This window comes from Dromaius novaehollandiae, chromosome Z, assembly GCF_036370855.1.
Source record: "Dromaius novaehollandiae isolate bDroNov1 chromosome Z, bDroNov1.hap1, whole genome shotgun sequence".
Taxonomy (NCBI): Eukaryota; Metazoa; Chordata; class Aves; order Casuariiformes; family Dromaiidae; genus Dromaius; species Dromaius novaehollandiae.
Window position 1 is genome coordinate 31,713,639 of NC_088132.1, and position 19,678 is coordinate 31,733,316.

The 19,678-nt window shown below is 42.1% G+C and overlaps 1 protein-coding gene across 1 annotated transcript in view; it reads right to left on the bottom strand.

Annotated features, from left to right (window-relative positions):
* Positions 1 to 7,478: 7,478 nt before the first annotated feature.
* Positions 7,479 to 19,678, bottom strand: part of LOC135324895 (cryptic protein-like) — a 32,798-nt gene continuing 20,598 nt past the window's right edge. The window contains 7 exon segments of the mRNA XM_064501949.1: positions 7,479 to 7,871; positions 9,533 to 9,642; positions 9,749 to 9,863; positions 10,774 to 10,950; positions 11,053 to 11,102; positions 11,580 to 11,640; positions 11,643 to 11,762. Of these exon segments, the coding sequence (XP_064358019.1) occupies positions 7,747 to 7,871; positions 9,533 to 9,642; positions 9,749 to 9,863; positions 10,774 to 10,950; positions 11,053 to 11,102; positions 11,580 to 11,640; positions 11,643 to 11,762 (758 nt within the window). The 3' untranslated portion in view covers positions 7,479 to 7,746.

Genomic DNA, 19,678 nt, shown 5'->3' on the forward strand with positions numbered 1-19,678 from the left:
GACACTGTTGGTTCGACACAGTCGTGGGACTGAGCACATTTCTGTGTGATCCAACAGGGATCAAGAGACTAATTGCTCTCTTCTTCATGGATAGACTGAATTTCCTACCCTTTTCATTGTAGTATATGTCTTCAGATCTTAAATGATCCCTGCATCTTTTTTCTTCTGAATCTTGTACAACTTTTCAGTATCCTTTACAAAGTGGAGGTGACAGAATGGCACATAACTTTCCAGTAATGGTGTCACTCATGCCAAGCATATAATTATATTCTTCCTCTTGTCCCTGTGAGATGTTGTACCGTTTTTATACCATAACGGGACCACATAGGCAGATTCACTGCTCATTGTCATTTAGTTCTTTTGCTGTTTCTGCAGTCCAGGTTGCTCTCTTCTCTCAGAAATATGACCTACATTCTTTCAAGCTAAGTTATTAGCATCAGTGGAGGGATTTTTTTTAGTCAGTTTTGATCTGACTAACTGTGGGCTCCCCCTCACCTTTGCTGTGTATTTCTGCCACACACACCTATGTCAGCGAGGATGGTCTGGCTGAAAACTAGACCAGTAAAACCAGAAAATAAAAATTTCAGCTGGATCAGTGAGCAGAGCTGGCTGACCACATGGCTGTGCAAAGGGGGTGGTAGACACATGCAGCCGAAGCAGGAGGTCGAAGGAAGAGCTCTTCCCTTTGTCTGCTTGGTTTTGATATCACCTTAAACTGCTTGAGAAAGGTGCAGCATCAGGCCTCTCCATTGCACTTTGAATTTGCAGCTGCACATGGGATTCTCTGTGGGAGCTATTGGCTGGAGGTGGGCCTGCGTGTATTTCAGCACCGCTTACTGTTAACTTTTGAGGTTGTTTTGGGTTAGCATCACTCGAGACAGGCATATCACTAAGAGGATGTGCCCAGCTGAGACGAGGAGCTGGCATAGGAACGCACAGAGCATATTGCTCTGCTGAAGATGTGACACTGCACAGCGTTTCAGTGCAAGTCTTTTTCCACTTAGTTGTTATTCATATCTCCACACAGACAGAACTGGGGTATTGCCTCTGTGAATAATAGTGGAAGGGAGAGACAGAGGAGGAAGCATGCTCCTATCTATTTCTCTCATTTTCTTCTAATATTGTCCTTCATCTACTGAAGACTGATGTTAAAAGTGTTAGGACACTAACTGCGTTTTTAACATCTGGATAAATTGTCTTGAGGTACACAGAGGAAACTCCAACTGAAAAACAAAATTAAGTGTCAGTAAACATTGTTCTTAGCTTTGAAGCTAGGTTATAAAAACTGCGTGTTCCTAAAAATGAATTGGGCTCTGTTTTCCTGGCTGCTATGCCGGTGTTGGTCTGCTAAATTTATAACAAATTCATCACATTTATGCCTCATATCAGTTACTGTTATACCATTTGTGCAAACCCTGTAGACAGAGAAAGCAGTGGCAGAGCAGAATTTTAATCCAGACCAGGAACGAGAGTTTTGTGTGAAACGGCACAGTTGTCCAGCATCTTTAGTGTTTGCAAAATGGTGTGAAGTGCTGTAGGTAGCTATGTAAATGGAAGGAGATGTCCATCCTGACAGAACATTAAACAGAGTAACTTTATTGTAAGTCCTTCTGTACTGAGCCTTGAATCTTAAATGAATTAGAAAAATATCATCATATGGTTTAGACCTAGAATCCTTTCTCTTTGGAGAAATTTTAGGTGAAAAAGAAGAAGAATATTTACCCAAATTTGCAGGTAGGCTTATCCTACCATGCACTGCTTAGATTCCTTGAGGATTCCTGCTTCCCTCAATCCATGCTCTCAATGTCCTGAGTTGCTTCTAGCCAAAGTGAAGATTGAGAGCCCAACATAATGTTGTGGCTGAATGAACGAGGCTGATGTGCAAAGCATGAGAGTTATTCTGTTTAAAGATGTTCTTGCAAAGGTTGCATTTGCAGCATTGAACCACTTTTTTGCCTGTAATTAAATTATTTGTGATATCCTTTTTCTGATATTTTTGAAGAAAATAATCTTCGTGTTCATGCAGTCAGAAAGGGCAACTTTTCCAACAAAACTGTATAGAGTTTGACAAGACAGTTATTGTCTGCATGGGACTGCAGTACTGTTGTACTGTCACTGGCCTCTATGGGAAATTTCCTCTTAAGTAAAACAATGCTTTTGAAATGCTTTATGACTTGGACGAGTCACCTCTGACTTTCTATTGAGTAGGATTCCTCATGTAATGTAAAAGTTTTCTGTGGTTGTGCCCAACCAAAAAGTAAAAAAAAAGTCTTCCTATTGATAACAGTGTGGCAGAAATCTAGGCGACATTGAGCTATTGCAGAGAGCTTCATACAGTGAATTGCAAAATCCCAGACCTAGGGTTGCTTTTGATCTGAGTAACTTAACGACAGTCTGCATTTTAGCAGGAGGACTTCCTTTTTTAATAGTGGGAAACTGCAGCTACAGTTGTAACACGCAACTTCAGGCTAAATTTGTACCCTCAACTCTTTTTGTGGTCCAAGAGAAGAAGCAAGTCCCTCTGAACCAATTAATTCCAACTCTCTTAGACATATAAAAAAAATCATATTCTGAAGGTGCTTATTTCCTATGTATCTATTAGCTTAGACTTAGACAACTAGTTTTTAGGTAACTAACATATAGTGGGAAGAATTTTACCCTAACCGCCCAGGGGCAGAGATGAGCATCACATTGAAGAGCAGAGGAAAAAGGCATGCTGCTGGTAACAGATGCAGAGTGTTATATACCAAGTCTATAAAAGAAGCTATTCTTCAGTGCTGTTGTGCTATCTGATGACAGAAAACTTTGGATGAATAGGTTATAAATGTGACCTAGGGCACAGTTCTGCGAGGCCCAATCTTGTGACCCAGAGCTCAGTTTTACGAGAAGTTCGTGGTGAGCTGTAGCTACCCTATCACCCTTAGTCTGTAAACGAGAGACCATGCAGGCCACTAAGACATGCACAATAAGGAAGTTGAAACAAAGAGAAACACAGAAAAGAGATTGCAGAGGTGATACTTGCTGGTGAGAATTTAAAGCAAAGACTTGAAATCATCAAAGATTCTAAAAATGGCACCAAAATGAAAAGATAAAAAATCCTGAGAACAGAGGAGAGATGGAAACTAGTAACTCAGTGAGCCTGAGGATCACCCCTTCCAAGGTGCTCTGAAAGCGAGCGCTTCCCCACACAGTTGCTGACTACGTGGCCAGCAATGGGGTTGCCTCTGCTGACCGCACCATGGGGAGCAGCATATTCACCTTGTAGCACGCTTACCCCAGCCATTGCTGTGTGTATTAGGCAATAAATAAGGCGACTTGTACTCTCATAAGCTGTGTGTCTGATTCTACTCCCTAGGTAAAGATGACCAAATATGCCCCACAGAATATGTAATGCTCTGAGAAGTGGTGTGTCTTGGCTGGCAAAAAAAGAGAGTCTTCTGCTGAGTCCATGAGGCCAGATGCTAGGGGGCTCAGCCAGGATAAGGAGGCTTCTCTCACTAGTGGATCTATAATGGATCAATAATGCTGATGCCTCCTGGGCTTTTTGTTTTGAACCTTTGTGAATGTTCCTGCACTTGCGGCACATTCCCAGCATTTCATCCAGATATTATATACATGATACCTGAGTTGAAGCCTCATAGATTGGTTTATAAATTTAGCTTTGCAAAGGCATCTTATTTTATTCTGATGGCATTTGGTGGCTTCATGTTCTTAACAAGAAGTCACCCACACAGCACCACCAGCCAAGTGCAAGGTCCACCTAGAAATTTTTGTCACTAACATCCTCAAATCATTACTTTAGAGATCAGCCAAATACAGAGGGAGTTACGGGTTTTAATGTCCTTTCTGTCCTTTCTGATGTGCTTTACAATAGCAGGGAATATTCATGATGCTTGGATAATTCTGCAGAGGACATGTATACAGCTGCTGTGGGTTGTCATAAGCCTCCCATACTCTTACATGACTGTGCTGAGAAAGGTGAGAAGGATGGTGAATCACAGGCACTGATTGCAGGGCGGCTTGACAGGCTGCCACACGGTATACACCTATGACATGCAATTTACAGGGCTCCCTAGTACATGAGCCAGTCCGCTGTACCGTATTCCTCTTCTAACGAATGGAAGCCAAAATGTAAAGTTGCTGTATGTTTGCTCAGGCACATGAGAATGGTAGGTGTAATGATCCGAACACCACAGCCTGCTGACACGCTAATCTTAGAGTCAGCAAAAGACAAATAACAAAATGTGTGAAGGTAGATGCTAGTCATCTTACATATCTCAAAATAACCACAAAACCCTGCAAAAACAAGTGAGGGGAAACTACTTCTGATTTTGTTTTGGCCAGCTGGAAAAAAAAGCCTTTTTCACAGTTGTAGGTGAGGGGAAGGATATTGGCACCTATGGGCACTATTAGCGCTTCACGGGGACAACAGAAATCCATCTTTCCTCACTAGGAGTAAAATCACCTTGAGAGACAACTGCCAGATACTCAAAGAGCCAAATGAGTGATGCTTTCTTAGAGTCGAGTGCCTGCAGAGGTAAGCCAATCTTACGGGCTCGTATCGGAAAGTCTTGATGTGTTATTCCAGTCGCGATGGAATTTATTCAGAGCAAATCACTGCCTTCCAGTGGCAGCATGTGGAGCATTGGAGAGCAGCAACCCCTTGCAAATCTGTGGCTTGCTGCAGCATTAAAACTCTGGGCATCCACCGCAGCTGTGCCAGGGTGGCGGAGGAGACAGCCCCTGCCTCACTGCTGCCGTGCTTTTGGGCCCTTATCAGCACGGAGGCCGCCTTGCTCGTGGGGTTGAAGCTGCAGAGGCCAGTGATGGGCTGCACCATTTGTTTTAGTTTCAGAGTCAACAGTGAGCAGCGGAAAGTCTAACGGCTCCGGGACCTGGGAAGCGTTTGATAAATATTTCTCTTTGACGGTCTTCCCTCTACCCAAACGTGGCCGCATACAGAGAGGGCACACGCACCAACTTGTGGCAACAGATGTCTAGTTTGCTGGGACGTGCCATGTTTGACGGAGTGGCCCATAAAAAGAGTTAGCATGAGGCTGGAGAATAAGCATCGCTGTTTGCTATAAACAAACCTTAATAAAATGCTTGTAATTGCAGTGTGAGAAGGTTGGCCAGGCCTACGTGATAGCAGGGGAGGAAAATAATGCGTTCTTTTATCTGTTCTTTCAAACAGCTGGAGACAGATAAAAGCGGAGACAGCTTTAACCTAAGCAAAGATCGTGACTGTGTGCTTTCCTTTGTGTCTCAGTGCTTTCTGTTTTCATTCTTCCTATTTATATTTTTATTTGCGAACAAGACTATATACGGAACAGCTTTCAAATACTTTTTTTTTCCCGCAACTGAAGATTTCTGTTTCACTTCAAACTCAGCTCCCACAGCTGCCTTTGCTACTGAGGTATGCAAGAATAACAGTGTTTTTTACGCTGCTCTGTCCTACTGATGGCAAATTCCAGACCCCTGATGCAAAGAGCAGGCAAACATTTTCCTGAACTAATAATCACAGAGGCTATGCTTTGCCATAATATGGTAGATGTAAAGCAGTCTCGAAGCAATCATTTTCAGATTTTCCAGTAACCCAGAATACAATGGCATGAGATAGAGAGAAGAGGAAATTAGAAAAAAAAAAATTGCATCTCTGTCACTTCTTCCAGGTACACAGGATAAATTTTTAAAATCTTAGCATTGAGAGTGAGTAGTGATTTGCACTGACATTAATTAGAATCACTTACCCAGCTAAGTTCCCCATGCAATGCTTTGAGAATATACCTTGCTGCTTCTAATTAGATATCTTGGACTGATGTTTCGGTGCAGCAGGAAAAGGGTGCTTTGCTAGACTTTTCAATTGCTCTAATCCTTCAAGTGATACCGAGCCAATAATGTATAGCTCCATCAGGGCGAGTCTGCAGGCATGGAGGCTCATCTACATAGGGAATTACTCTCGAACAGCTTTTTCTGATTAACTGTGCTATGGATGTTATTGCTTAGAAATGGCTCTTCTGCTGTAAACCCTGTTAGACCACTCTTTTCCTTTTCCTAATTGCTGTCTCTAATGGCTCTGTATGTTTTCTGTAGGGATAAAAAATAACATGTAATATTTCAGATATATTTACTATATTGTGTACCTTCTGCATATCCTGCTGCTTTTCCTCAAAAAGTAAAGCATATTTGAAACATGTTACAAGCAGCATTGCCTATAGACTTCTCAGGTACACTTTATGGTAAGCCAAGATGTTTTTGTAATGGCATCTCTGTGTTCTCAACATCCGATAATTAACAGCAACACTGTTTTCCTCCGAGCTGTTCTCACTGGTACTTAATTGTTTTGATATCTGACTTTTTTAAACCTGAGGAAACATAGACATATGGGTACGGATGAGTTTCTGGCAACTAATATTTTGAGAAAAGGATCATTTCTGGTCTAGCGCATCTTACGTAAAGGTTGAGAAGCCTTCCTCTCTTTCCATCAATGTCCACAGTGTGGAAAGGAGCACTCTGAATTGCAGTTTAATATGAATATACCTTTAGACAATGACTCCCTACAAAAGTCTATTACTGCATAGCCCTAGATTCAAATGCAGTCAACATATGAAGTCATTTGTTGGTGATGCATCTTTCTCTGCTTAGTAACTGAACTGTTGTCTTCATTTGTGGTACTAAAGAAATTAATGAAGAGATTTTAAAGAGTTAAAACTATTTAACTTTTAAAAATCATTAATGATTTATAAAACTATTAAGGGATCCCTAATTACTTTAGAGCCAATAAAATTATAAAGCTGATTTATTTCTATATAGTAGCTTCACATTCAGAGAATGAAGGTATATTTTGGGCCTCTTTTTGTAGACATTTTTAAAACAAAGATTTTTTTGTTGATGTCTTATAAACTTCCATCACAAATGCGGTCACACGTTCCAAACATTTTTTATTTTACAGCCTGGAAATACTAACATTTAAGTGGTATATAAATCAAGATAGATTGCCTATAGGAAAAGTTTAAAGAGGTTACTCTTCACTATCCATTTAGAAACAAAAGAAGGGCTCATATTTATAAGATGTAAAATAAAACCAGGAAAGAAGAATAAATATCAACTACGTGTTCTTAAGCAATATTTGTTTCCTGCCTAAGATTATGCATAGAAGACATTTAGCTACAAGAAATAATAACAGAAGCTGAAAGACTGTCTGACTTTGAGTTCTTCTGTATATTAGGGTTTAAAATATGCCTTAAAAAGCTCCTTATCTTTTCAAAATTTCAGACTGTTCATCCTACCCTGCCTTTTTCTAACCATTTTGTTACAATACAATGACAAATGGTAGGTAGAATTTTCATGTTTAAATGAAGTCAAACACAAAAGCTCTTCTGAAATAAAATTAGCTTTATTTGTTAAAGTATCTGTACGATGTACAAAGGAAATGACTATAATTTGCAAAACTTAAGGCATAGAGCACTGGGTTTTTTTCTTCCACTGGAAGAACAATGTTTTAAAACTAGAGAATTGTTAGAATCAGACATTAATAGGAGTAATAAAATAATAAAATATTAATAAATACTTCACATTCATATAATCTGAGTTTATAATAATCCAAGCATTTCAACATTAACTCAATACTTCTTAATATGCCTCCAGCACGTAAGTGGAAGCATCACCTAGTTTACAGGAGAAAAAAAATTGCATATGACTCATGGTGAGGGTTACATGAACCCAGATATTTCCCTTTGTGCAGTTTCACAGCTGCCAGCAGCAGAGCTCCAGGAGGAAGGGGAGTAGGCAAAAGAGTGCAAACGCTGTTTGCTGTAATTTTAGACCACTAGAATATAGTCTGGACATTTCCTCCTCTTCTGCTTTCAGATCTAGAAAAATATCAACAGTAAAATGGTTAACAAGAGTAAAATGTAAACTGTATAAAATATAAGGATGTTCGACATACTTTGAAACTTCTCCAACATCTCACAGGTACTTAAGTTAAAGGTATCAGCTGTTAAAGCCACTCAAAGAAGCTATTCTCTGGGGGAAGATGTGAATAGAAGTCCCATCAATGATCGTTTGAGGAGCAACTGATAGCACTTATCAGCTCTTGCAGGCATTAATCCCAGAATAATCAAAAGTAAATACCCAGCAAAAGCAAGAGCAAGATCTTCACAAGAGGTATGCACTCAAGCCTGCATGGAGCCTTTTAACCCTTCCCTTAACAGGAAGGGCCTCCACGTACAGCCATTAGCACAAGCAGAAAGCAATACCCTCACCCAGGCAGGGGATGAGCAGCCGATTCCCCTTGGCACCTTTGCTGCCTCTGAAGCTGAGCTCAGGAGCAGTACGACTGCTTTTACTGAGCAGGGCCAGGCCTATTAGGTCTTTTGCTCCTGTAACAAGCAGCAGCAGAGTGGATTCAGACTTAAACATTCAAGGAAACTCATCAAGAAAGCATTTAGCTCTTCTGAAGGGTGCTGCTTAGTTGCCACATGTAAGTAGCCAACAGAGAAGACTTCAAGGCAAAAGTATTTTTGGCTGTGGTTGCAAAGATGGGAATAATTGCTTTTTCAAGCATTTCACCTTGCTGGGCTTTTATGCTTATTGTGCAGTAGGGTATTCCCTGGGGATCTGAGAGGCTTAAGTTTTAAAACTTTTGTGTTTTATTCTGAGTTGATGGCAAAAACGAGGAGTCACAGCTTCAATGCAATGTTCAGATAGCCTCTTCTTTCCCTAAACGAGACCCTGACAGTTTCTCAGGGTACAAGTAAATCTTTGAAGCTATTTAGGTCTCTTGTTTCTTTACCCTGCTAACCTGTGACCACAGATGGAGGAGGGCAGGAGTGTTTTGCACTGGCTTTGCCCCTGGAGATATGTTAAACTTGTACGAGTCATCGCTTAGGAGTATGAAAGTATGGATGTTACTGCTGGACACAAATTGGGGCTTATGGCTATGCATTTTTGTGCAGTGCGCTCAGTCTTAGAGCTCTATATAAGAATATTTTGGAGATTATGATATGGATCTGAATTCAGACCCATCTTCTGCCATTTGCAGGTTAAGTAACTTATGCAAGATCACATTAAGTTTTCAGTACTTTGATTTCTCTAGTATAATACTGGTTTGTACTTTTACTTTACCAGCTCAAACTAATGGTTTTCAAGTATGGCTAACTCTCTCCTGACTTAAGCATTTTTTTTTATGCTTGGATGTAGCTTAGTTACACAAATTGTCCTGGTTAAATGAGAAGTCATGGACATATGCAGGTTTGCGAAACAGGAGAAACATTTATTGTTGTAATTTTCAATTAAAGTGGGGGAATTAGTTTCTGACTGCACAGAAATTTTATGAAGATCTCAAAGTATTTTATGTGATGTACTAGACAAGTGACAGCGCTATCATTTACTGTCTCACTAATGTATTCCCTGAAGCAAGGCAGGCCCCGGCGCAAGTTTAAACAGAGCACATGCACGGTCCTCCACCTTTGCAGAAGGCAATTCTGTTAAGCACAAAATAAAGCAGGGTGACTGAACGTGCTGCCCTTACCGCAGTTGCCGTGCGTCATGTCTGACAGACAGTGCAGGGTACCGTAGCCGCACCGGCACAGCTGACAGCCCCGCAGCACCCAGGCGCCGTGGGCGACGCTGCCGCAGTTGCTGTCGAGGACAAGGGAGACTTTTTGGTACGTCGCCAATCCCCCACAAAAAATAACCACCCAGAGCAGCTCTGTCTGCCTCTGCTTGGTTTTGGTTTGGCTTTTACCTTTGCCGCTCGTCGTATTCACAGTATCTGCCGGTGAAATGCTTTTGGCAGGCGCAGAAAGCCCCCAGGATGCAGGTCCCGCCGTTCTGGCAGCAGTGCCTGTTCAGTTTTTTACCTGCAAGACAAAATGACCTGTTTTCCCGAGAATTCAGGGGCGCTTCGAACCTCCTCTTTTCCTCACTTGTTCTCCTGTGTCTCTACAGTTGCCAAGGGATCTTAAGGATGTCTAGTTTTATTGTCTTTAGAGACAATAAAATTAGCTGCCTGTTAGGAGTGTTTGCTCAGTTAAGCCGAGTTTGTTTAGCTAAGGATTAGAAGCAAACTACTAGGGATTACGGGATGGCCAAGAGGCGACGCCTGGCAAGTCCTGCAGAAGCAGCACGGACTCAGGTGAAATGCTTCGCTTTGGCGGAGGCAGGTTTCAGTCGCACTGCGAAACGCGGCAGGGTTCCTGGGAAGTGTTGCTTGTTTTTGAGAGGGGAAGGGGACTTTCCCTCGACTGTTTCTCAAGTGCCTGGGGCAGAGCTACCCATCTAAATCTTTACGTAGATAGCTGGTAGGAAACAAAAATCTGCCCTTGCTTTTTCCGATAGTACTGTTGCCTACAGATATCAAACTGTCTTTCTCTTCAGGAAATAAATACTTTTTGACCGTGAAATATAGCAAATTTTACAAAATGAACATAATTTTACAAGCACTTTGCAAGTCCAAGGGAGTGCCCCTTCTTTGATTCCTCGTATCCTTCTCTATTTTCTGTTATCGCCATTAAACAGTTTGTAGATAAAAGGTTGAGTTTAAAAGACAGTAGTTTAAGACGTAGTTTAAAAGATAAAAGTTCTACCTTAAATCTTTATCACCACTTTGTAAGTGGCCATGAGAATAATTAAAATTAGCTCCCATATAAATTCACCAGGCTGAAATCTGCCAGCCAAGTCAGCGCGCAGGAGAACAGTCAAAGCATTATTGTGCTATAATATTTAAAAAAGCAATTCAATGACATTGTTTACGTAAATAGTGTTACCTACTCTCTGTAATCCCCGTGAAAGGTACAAACGTCCTGGCATGCTGCTGCTTTCTGCTTTCGTAACTCTGATTCATGTCACTCAGAGTATTTATAACAGTCCCTTCGTTTTTAGGCTGCTGCTTTTGTGCGGTGGCATTGACGTTTTCCACATCTTTTTCATGCTCTTCTTTTTCACGGCCTTGACAAGTGCAAACAGGGTAGAGAGGGTAGCTTGTAATGAAGCAGTGCTGTAAAGGTACACGAGAAAGAATGGGGGGGGGGGACATCAAATTTTCCTTACCTTTTCCTAAATGAATGGCCTGCCAGACCAGAGTCACAGTAAAGAGAATTCTACAAAAAAAAAAGATGAAATTGATTTATGGGACTAAGACACACACACCAAAACAAAAATTGAAAAAATGCTTTTTCAAAGCATTAACAACTATTAATATAATGTATATCATAAAAACTTTATGCCAGCACTAGTTTGGATTAGCACATCAAAAATCTCACCTTATCTTGGGAAAAAAAAATCTCAAGGACATGTACATTACATTTTCTTCAGAAAGCCACAGATTCCATACGTTCACTGGTTGGTGACCAGCCCAGAATGCCAACTTCTGTACATTGCTACAACACAACTGGGTTGTTACCAGCGAGTTACAAAAGTGGCAAAGGCTGAAGAAAACATCAGCCTTCACCCGATCCGCAGTTGCAGGTACATCTGTCCCATTCAGTCTCCCGGCCTGGTTGTCTCCCCCAAAAGCACCGCTGAAGGGAAAGGCCTCCTTGGCCGGCGGGGGTACCTGGCAGGGCAGACAGCCTTACCTAACGTGTTGTCCCCGGTGCATTTTCCTACAGCCTGAAACGCTAGTGAGATCCCTCAGGCAGCTTGTGCAGGGGGTCCCGAGCCCCTCACCGCGGGCTCCTGCGTGCAGCGGTCCTCACACCCTGTGCGGCACCAGTGGAGGGAGAAGAGAGGCTGGAGGACACTTCTCTCTTTCTTTCCAGCTTATGACAGTGGAGAAGAGACATAGCTCCCAGCGGCACTGCTGGCTGAGCCCTGACTGAGGGGCTGAGGGCCAGTGACCATTTCTCTGAGCTGGGATCCCTGGCCTGCCCCTGATTTACATGCCCTGCTGGCGGGGTGGAGCGAAGTGGGAGCAGCTACTGCTGGGAGGAAACTTTAGGGCCCATGACTGCAAAAAAGCCCAAGCTAGGAGATCTCACCTCCGAAGCTTATTTGTTAATGTCAGAAAATACACTGACACCACGTGCTGCATGGGAAAAGAAAACGATAATTTCTGCACAACCGACGTATGTGTATGTAATGAAGTTTAAAAAAAAAAAAAACACAAAAACAACCCAGTCCTACCTAAATGTCTTGTCTCCAATAGAGTTTCCCATAGACAGCTCTAGCTATAAGATTGTATCACTTTGCAGCAAAAAAAATCCTCAGCTAGTGCCTGCATTACAGATTCCTACCAGCAGCACTTCAGAAAACAGTATGTGATTCTTGACAGAGATGTGGTATCTTGCAAGAGCCTTTAATACGCTCTAAAATCACTTTTTGAATTTTTTCCCGTGACAGACCCATTAGTGAATATTCCTAGTCTGAGACACCTAAATTAGAGCAGCCACACGCCCTGGGTGGGCTAGGACCACGCACACAGCCTTGCTATGGTTCAGCAGCTTGGGCACAAAGGCCTGCAGCTGGACAGTGGTAAAAAAGCACCTTTGGGCAGCCTTTTCGGGAACTGCTCCACCAGAGCGGAGCGCACTGCCTTTACCTGAGCTGTAACAGCAGCAATACACCCTTGTTTCCTTGCGGGGGTGCTCTGAGGATCCCCTCCCTCCTGTCTCCTGTGGGAACAGCGACCTCTGGAGAGGACAGAGGTGTGGGGCTGGAGGCGTGAACCTGCTGTTTCTGCAATAAATGCTTGCTGTCTCACACTAGCTTTAGTGGATACAGCATTCACAGTGAGAGTACAACAGTGAGAGTTGGTTGTAATTGATCTTAGCTCCACTATTTTCTGGTAGACATAGGCTAACTCCCTGAGCTACGTAGTAACTTGTTTCACAGTCTATTTTATGTTTGTTACCAATTTAAATTGGTTTACCTAAATTTACTTTTGCTCCAGGCTTGCACTGAAGTACCGAATCTTTTGGAATTAAGTGTTTTTGTACATTTGTGTATAACCAGGTAAATCCCCACTGGAAGAATTTATATGCTTCCACATGTAGTTAAGATATTTAATACAAAGAATGTCACGATAAAAATCACAATATGTTAACTCAGGAAGGGATTTTGTTTCTTCTATCTTAAATTGCAATAATTTTGGAGACACAGGTTAGTCTTTCACTGTTATGCTGTCTGCCTCTATCTGCTATGATTCATGAGGACTTCTAAAGTAAACATATGTCAGGGTTTGGGTACTTGCTTAAATCCTATGAAGTGTGTTCGAGTACTGCCACAAGTATAGATGGCTGCCCCGAATTGGGCCTATAACTTGTTTCACACAAACTGAAAGAGGTGTCAGGTTTGCATGTATTGACAGTACGTGTGTGTTTTGAGTTTTATCAGAACGCGAAAATATTTCTTTAGGTCAAGCACTTCCAATTCAAACAGCACTTATTTTAAACTGAATTCAAGCCTCTATTTTTTTTAGCTGTAAAATACAGTGTTTGGAGTTCAAAAAGAACAGCCATAGTTAAATTACATTTGTTACTCTTTATTGTATTAGAAAGAAAACATTCATTTTCAACCTGGTCTAGCTGGTAGGAACACTTTAAGTTACAATCTTCAGACCTGAAGCGCTGTCATTTAGGATCTAGATTGAGGGCAGAAAAAATAAACAGAGATAAGTAAACACAGGAACATCACACTTGCTGGGCTTTTTAATAAATGCAGTGTCAATATAGCTCTCCTGAAGAGCTTTTCTGGGTATCAGATTCCCAGCTCTGTACTAAGGGTAACTTTCAATGCCAGTAAAGAAATATTGATCAATTTTCACACCCTGTGCCATTTGTTTAAGATCAGAAGTCAGCTCTGTAAATGCAAGAGCTAACAGCCTGGGAAGCCATAAAGCACTTGGTAAACATTGCTCACTGTGATACCTTGCTCCTTTCTTCCTAAAGCCTCTCCAAAAAGGCATGCGTATGCATGGAGAAGAGGTAAATTGCTAGGATGCCAATGTTGCCCACCTATTCCGTGGAGGCAGGATGCTGAGGAAAAGCGCTGCTGCTTGCTGTTGACCAAATCTGTCAGAAAGCTACTGCTTCTGCCCCAGGATTTGAGAGGAGCTGCAGTAAGGAGACGCACCTCCGTTATCAGCTTTAAATAAGATAAGAGTGGAGCCAGCCAAAGAGCTGGCCCTGAAAATTTCAGTCAAGCGCTATGTATGTAAGAGATGGTTAAGCATTGGTTAAGTATTAGGAGTCTTTAGTGCTGTTAGTTGCAACAGTAGGTTAAGTGATCTGTACGGATAAAGGTGGCAGGAAAACACAGGGGTACTTTATCAGGCCATATGACCCTTCTTGTGTTCATCCACGGCATTGTAGCTCCGTAACCTGCGTCTTCTGGCACCGATGCCCAATGTGTGAGTGGAGGGCTACACGGAAGAATAAAGCACGGTTAACAAGTGCTGATTTTTGTTGTATTAGTGTTACATACCGAGTGTATTAATGTGTTGATATTCAGTGTTTCTGAGCACTTTGCAGAATCAATAGATGTCTGAGGACCGGAGGGAGTCATAGAATAAATAATAAAAAAAAAGTGTCAAAGACGAAAACGCAGGTGTCCCTGGCTCTCTAGAAGCTGTGCGAGAAAACCTGCTCAGGGGTATGGAAAATCAAATGATGGCCGGTGCAGCCAACGTGTCTGCCGGCTGGAGAGCTTTACGTTCCCAAATTCCACTTTAGGGCTTGGACCAGATTGCTAACCAGAGTGGTGCAATCTTAAATTAGTTATGTAGGATGCGGAACAATGGAAAGCAGCTCCCCTCCAGGCATTTATTTTCAGCTTGAGAAACCTGGGAAGCAAAGGTTGGGTGAAGTTCAGCTCTCTGTGGAAAGGGCAAAGCTGAGGTGTTCCCACCTGGGTGCTCTCAGGGTGCTTAGCTCATTAATGGTGAGGATGCTGGATGGAAAGACCTAATACTAGGCCAGCCTCAGATTTTTTGTTATTGTTGTTGGCTGCAGCTGCTGCATTGACTGTTCTGTTACGTTCCCATAGGACTTTCTCAAGATCGGTTGGCCAGATCGGCTCTTTTACTGTAAGGCATTTTCTGTGGGATCCCCATAGGGGTTGCTTTTGTTGCTGCTTTTTCTCAATGTATGGATGAGGTGTAGATATAGGCATAGAGTTTACTCTGGTTTGAATGAGTGGTATAAATGCCTTGAGCAGCTTTTCTTACTCCAAGTTAAGAAAGACTTACATTGGGTTAGTTTGAATCTGCCAATAATTGACATGAGGGAGTAAGAAACAGGAAAATAAGATAATCCATGCAGTGATTGGCACCAGTTTAACTAATCCATAGGTTCATGATCAGTTTAAGTGGGGATGAACAGCTGCTGCTGCTGAAAGCATGAGTCCCCCTCTGCCGTGCACCATGGTCCGTCTGCTCCACGGCTTCCCTCACACTGCCAGCAGTGTCTGTGCGCCACAAGTGAGCTGGAGCAGGGAGTTTATCTGACTGAAAACTCAGCTGGCAAAGAAATGGTTAGTCTTCAGCTGGATTATTTCCCTGACACGGTTCACCACATGAACACTGGTGCTGGCAGAAGCAGGGCGCAGGAATAAGCAGCCGTGGACTTTCATCAGCAGAGCTGTCTTATACCAAATTAAACCAACTGTGGAACTTGTAAATAGATTTCAGTTCATAAATTTAAAGTGGCGCTCTCCTCCATAGGAAATAAACCATGGTCAGTATATCCACATGCTAACGATACCACCTTCTATGCACTCATCATATTAGCACTGACTAATACAGAGAAGTAGAGGAGTCGTCCTGCAGCTGTCTGACAACACAGGGATGAAGGTTAGTACAAACAAGGCGGGATCTCATCACTTAATGAGAGGAAACAGCTATAGCAGTTGGAGAGGGGATCTTATGCAGATGTGGTACGAAGCTGTCATGCCCGAGCAATGCTTTGTCACTGCCTGCCACGTATATTCAGGAATAAAACCAGCCTCATAACAGAGCATCCTGCAGGTTTTCTTTTTACTGAGTCTAGTGGCTAGTCGTTTAACTGAATGAAAAAAATCAATATAATAGTGCAACTGTGTAATGGAAAGGAATGTATTTCATGTCTCCTGGGTACTGCAAAAGACAATTTATTGTTCTGCTGGGACACGGTGGAAGTGTCATCAGGAAACCCTGGCCATCTTCCTCTGAGGGAAGAATGGCAAATGAACCAATCCCAACACGAAGAGACTCCAAACCTCAGACTTTTTTTTTCTTTTTCAAAAAAATGAAATTTTAGTCTTTTATTGAAGAAAGGAGACTACAGAGCAAAGAAGTTTTCCACAATCATTTCATTCAAAGTTTGAAAAGAAAAGATGAGGTTTTAAGTCTCCCAAGACTCTGTAGAGAGCCCTAATGTACATTCACAGGGTTGGTACTGTTGAGCTCCTAGCACATTTTTGGCTGAATGCGCTTCTCCTCCTCCATCATTATACTATCAAGTGAGTGTCCACCATTTGGGTAGCTGTGTGAACATTTCATTTTTAAGAATAGGCTCTTACTAGTTGTATAGAGCCTACTGAGAGTCATGTAGTCTTACTGAGGTACCATTCGGGGGACACTTTGTTAGTGCAGTCATGCACTGAAGCTATATCTTTCTTGCAAAATTATCTTAGGTATCTATCTGAAAAACTATCTTTTCAAAAAATAAAATGCAATTGCTTGAGTTTAATGGCATATTTTGACCTGGCCTTGTTTGGTGTGGTCAGCTGAAACCAGAGTGAAATTTTCATGCAACCAGTTGATCAGCTCTAGCAGTAAAGATGGAAGCAATTCAAAGGTTGAATGGTTGTCAGGTGTCTCCCCTCAGTTTCACTCGGAAATATCAAAGTGTGGCATGGCCTGTTATTAACAGTGCTGCAGTAGAATATGACCCTAGAGAGCCCACTGGGTTTGTATACCATGATACAAAGCATTTTGTAAAAGCCTTGAAGGCACCCAAAACAAGCGGTGGTCAGCCTGGTTCAGGGATCAGGACACGTATCCCAGACTGCTGTGATTGCAAACACCGGAATACCTCTTGTCTTTGCCCTTAAAACTAGCTAAGGACCCTGGCATTACTTTCGGATGAAACTATGTGTTATAGCTGAGCCAATGTAACAGTTTGCCTCTGCAGAAGGGGGTCCCGTGGCCTCCCTTGCACTGGCTCCAGTGTCGTTGGACTCTTTGCTCAGCTGAATCCATTTGCTAATCTGGAATAAACCTATCTGCTTTTTCTTGCTGGGTTAGTTTTCTGGCTTAGTGAATTGAATCAGCTCAGCAAGAGGTCCAGCGAGCATCAAAACTGGCGTGAGGGATGAGGGAATGGGTGGCTCAGATCCAGGAAAGAGACTGGGAGGATATCTCCTTTTCAGGTGTTACGGGCTATTAGATTTCCCTGAAGCACAGTGTCTCACTTCACCCTTACTTTTTTTTCCCCTCAAATCCATTGATTCAAATCCAAAGTAGTAGGCAGTATGTATATGTAAAAAAGGCACTTTGCAAAAGTGCATATGGGTAATGAGACACGTTTTAAAACAGTTATGACACTTCTTGGTGAGTTATCCCTGTAGGCAGCAGGGATGGCAGGCAAAAATGAGAGATCCAGCAGTTATTTTAATCTGTTGTAATAGTAATTAAATGTCAATAACAATTAACATAGACATAATGTCATATAATAATTTGTATTTCTATCGGAAGCAGTCCAGGCCTTCCTTTTGTCTCCACTTGATTGTTCCCACTGCCCTGTGCCAGCCCTGGTGTTCGCAGAGCCCTGCTGGGAGCTAGGTTAGAGAACTGGTAAGACTGGAAAGAAATCACTTTTGATGCATTAGTTTTCAGCCAGATGGGTCTAGAGTGTTATGGCTGCACAGGGAGGGAGCAAGAGCGAACAGCCGGAAGAGGCAGAGGTGATCCAACCCATTCCTTTTTATGGCAGTATAGCTATATATAGGATTAAAGAGACTATAAAACCATGGCCTTAGGGTAAGTTATCAAGACGCTGAAGACCGCAAGCATTTGCAGCTTTTCAAGGGTGATGTGATGGATTATAATGTCTTTCCCAAATTAAGTGTGATGGTTGAAAATCATTAGGAACTGGGAGAGAGAGGTAACATGTTCACAACTTGGAAGGCACAGAGCTTCAGCTTCCAGCTCAGCCCTGGCCCAACCATCCAAAATGTGCTGTATGTGCCACCATTTGTGGATGGCTTGTGCTCCAGGTTATTTTTCCCCAGGATGGAATGATGCTTGGGAAAAGCTGCACTTGTCAACAGAGGCCAATGTTTAATATCTTAATCCAGGCACTCAGAATGGAGTGTGCCATAACAAAAGACAGCTTTGAAAGTTTTTAGCCTGTGGATGTTAGGGACAGTCTGTGAACTGCTTCTGAGAATACCAAAAAATCCCCCCATAAAGATCGAACCGGTAGCCCCATGAGTGAGAAAAACAAGGATGGTTTTAAGTAGTTAGATGAGACCCAGGGCTACAGAATGAAAGGAGCCATCACTCTGTCAGCAACAGGTGGCTTCAGTGTGCGGGAGAGCTCTGCGCTGGCCACGGGATTAAAGGGTTGGACGGCAAAAGCCACAGCTGGATCTCTACAGATAGGGTCATGGTCTTAGGGAAAGAGTGAATCTCTGCATATGTTCGACTTGGGAATTAGCCTTGTGAGATTACTTTTGGTTTTAGGTAGAGTGATTGCAGATTTAAGGAAAAGTGATTGATGTTGTTTCCATCTTTTTTCAGTGAGCTTGATAACCAGCAGCAAGCTTATAATTGTGTTTGTGCTTACACAGTTGCATGATATTTCTGAAATCTTTTAAGGTCAGCATGACAAAGTATCATTACAAAGTGTAGTCTGTTTGCTCTATGAGCAGATTCTCATTTCAGAAATCCATAGCAATATAACTTTTCAGGGTAAATGCTTTAACCACCTCCCCAAATCTTTCTAACTTGCATGACTTTTCCTACATGAATATCTCAGTAAAAGTTAGTGTGCTATGCTTCACACAAAGTCCTTTAGGTCGTTTGATTTAAAGAGAGTCCTGGGCTTAATCTTTGGTTTATATAGATATTCTGGTATGTGAACTGATTTATATTGAATCCAGTGGGAGTAGCTGTAGGAATAAAGTTATCTGCATGTCTAAGGCATGCTGTCTTGTCCAGTCAGTTAAATAGTCTTCTCATGCTGTTCATTGACATACATTTGGTTAACTACTAAGTGTCTGCAAATTGTAAAGCTTTCTCTTTTCCTTTTAAGCTTGGCTATATGATGAAGAAAAGAAACAGCGGCTAGTAAAATGACTGTCAAGAGAATCATGACAAACTTTGCTTAATGGTGTTTGTTTTTTTGGACAGCAGAGATATATTGTAGAAACTAAGGGTTTCTTCTCAGGTTACTCTGCAGGTGAGGCATGATTAACACTAGCTTGGTGGGACAGTGACTACAGCAGGAACTGGTGGTTACGGCAGGGATGCTTTTAGAGTCCTTCCCTGAAGACAAGAGGCTAGAAATAGTGTGAGTCAAATAAAAAGGCATATTGTGAGCAGTTATATTAATAGTGTGACTGCTTTACCATCAACTGTATTATGTCCTGAGGAAGAAGCCAGGATTGGTAAATCGATAGGAAGACTTCTCTGGAACACAAAGTTTTACTTGATAGTAAAGACTATGAAGGGCACAAAACAGGGTGGCACTTGCAG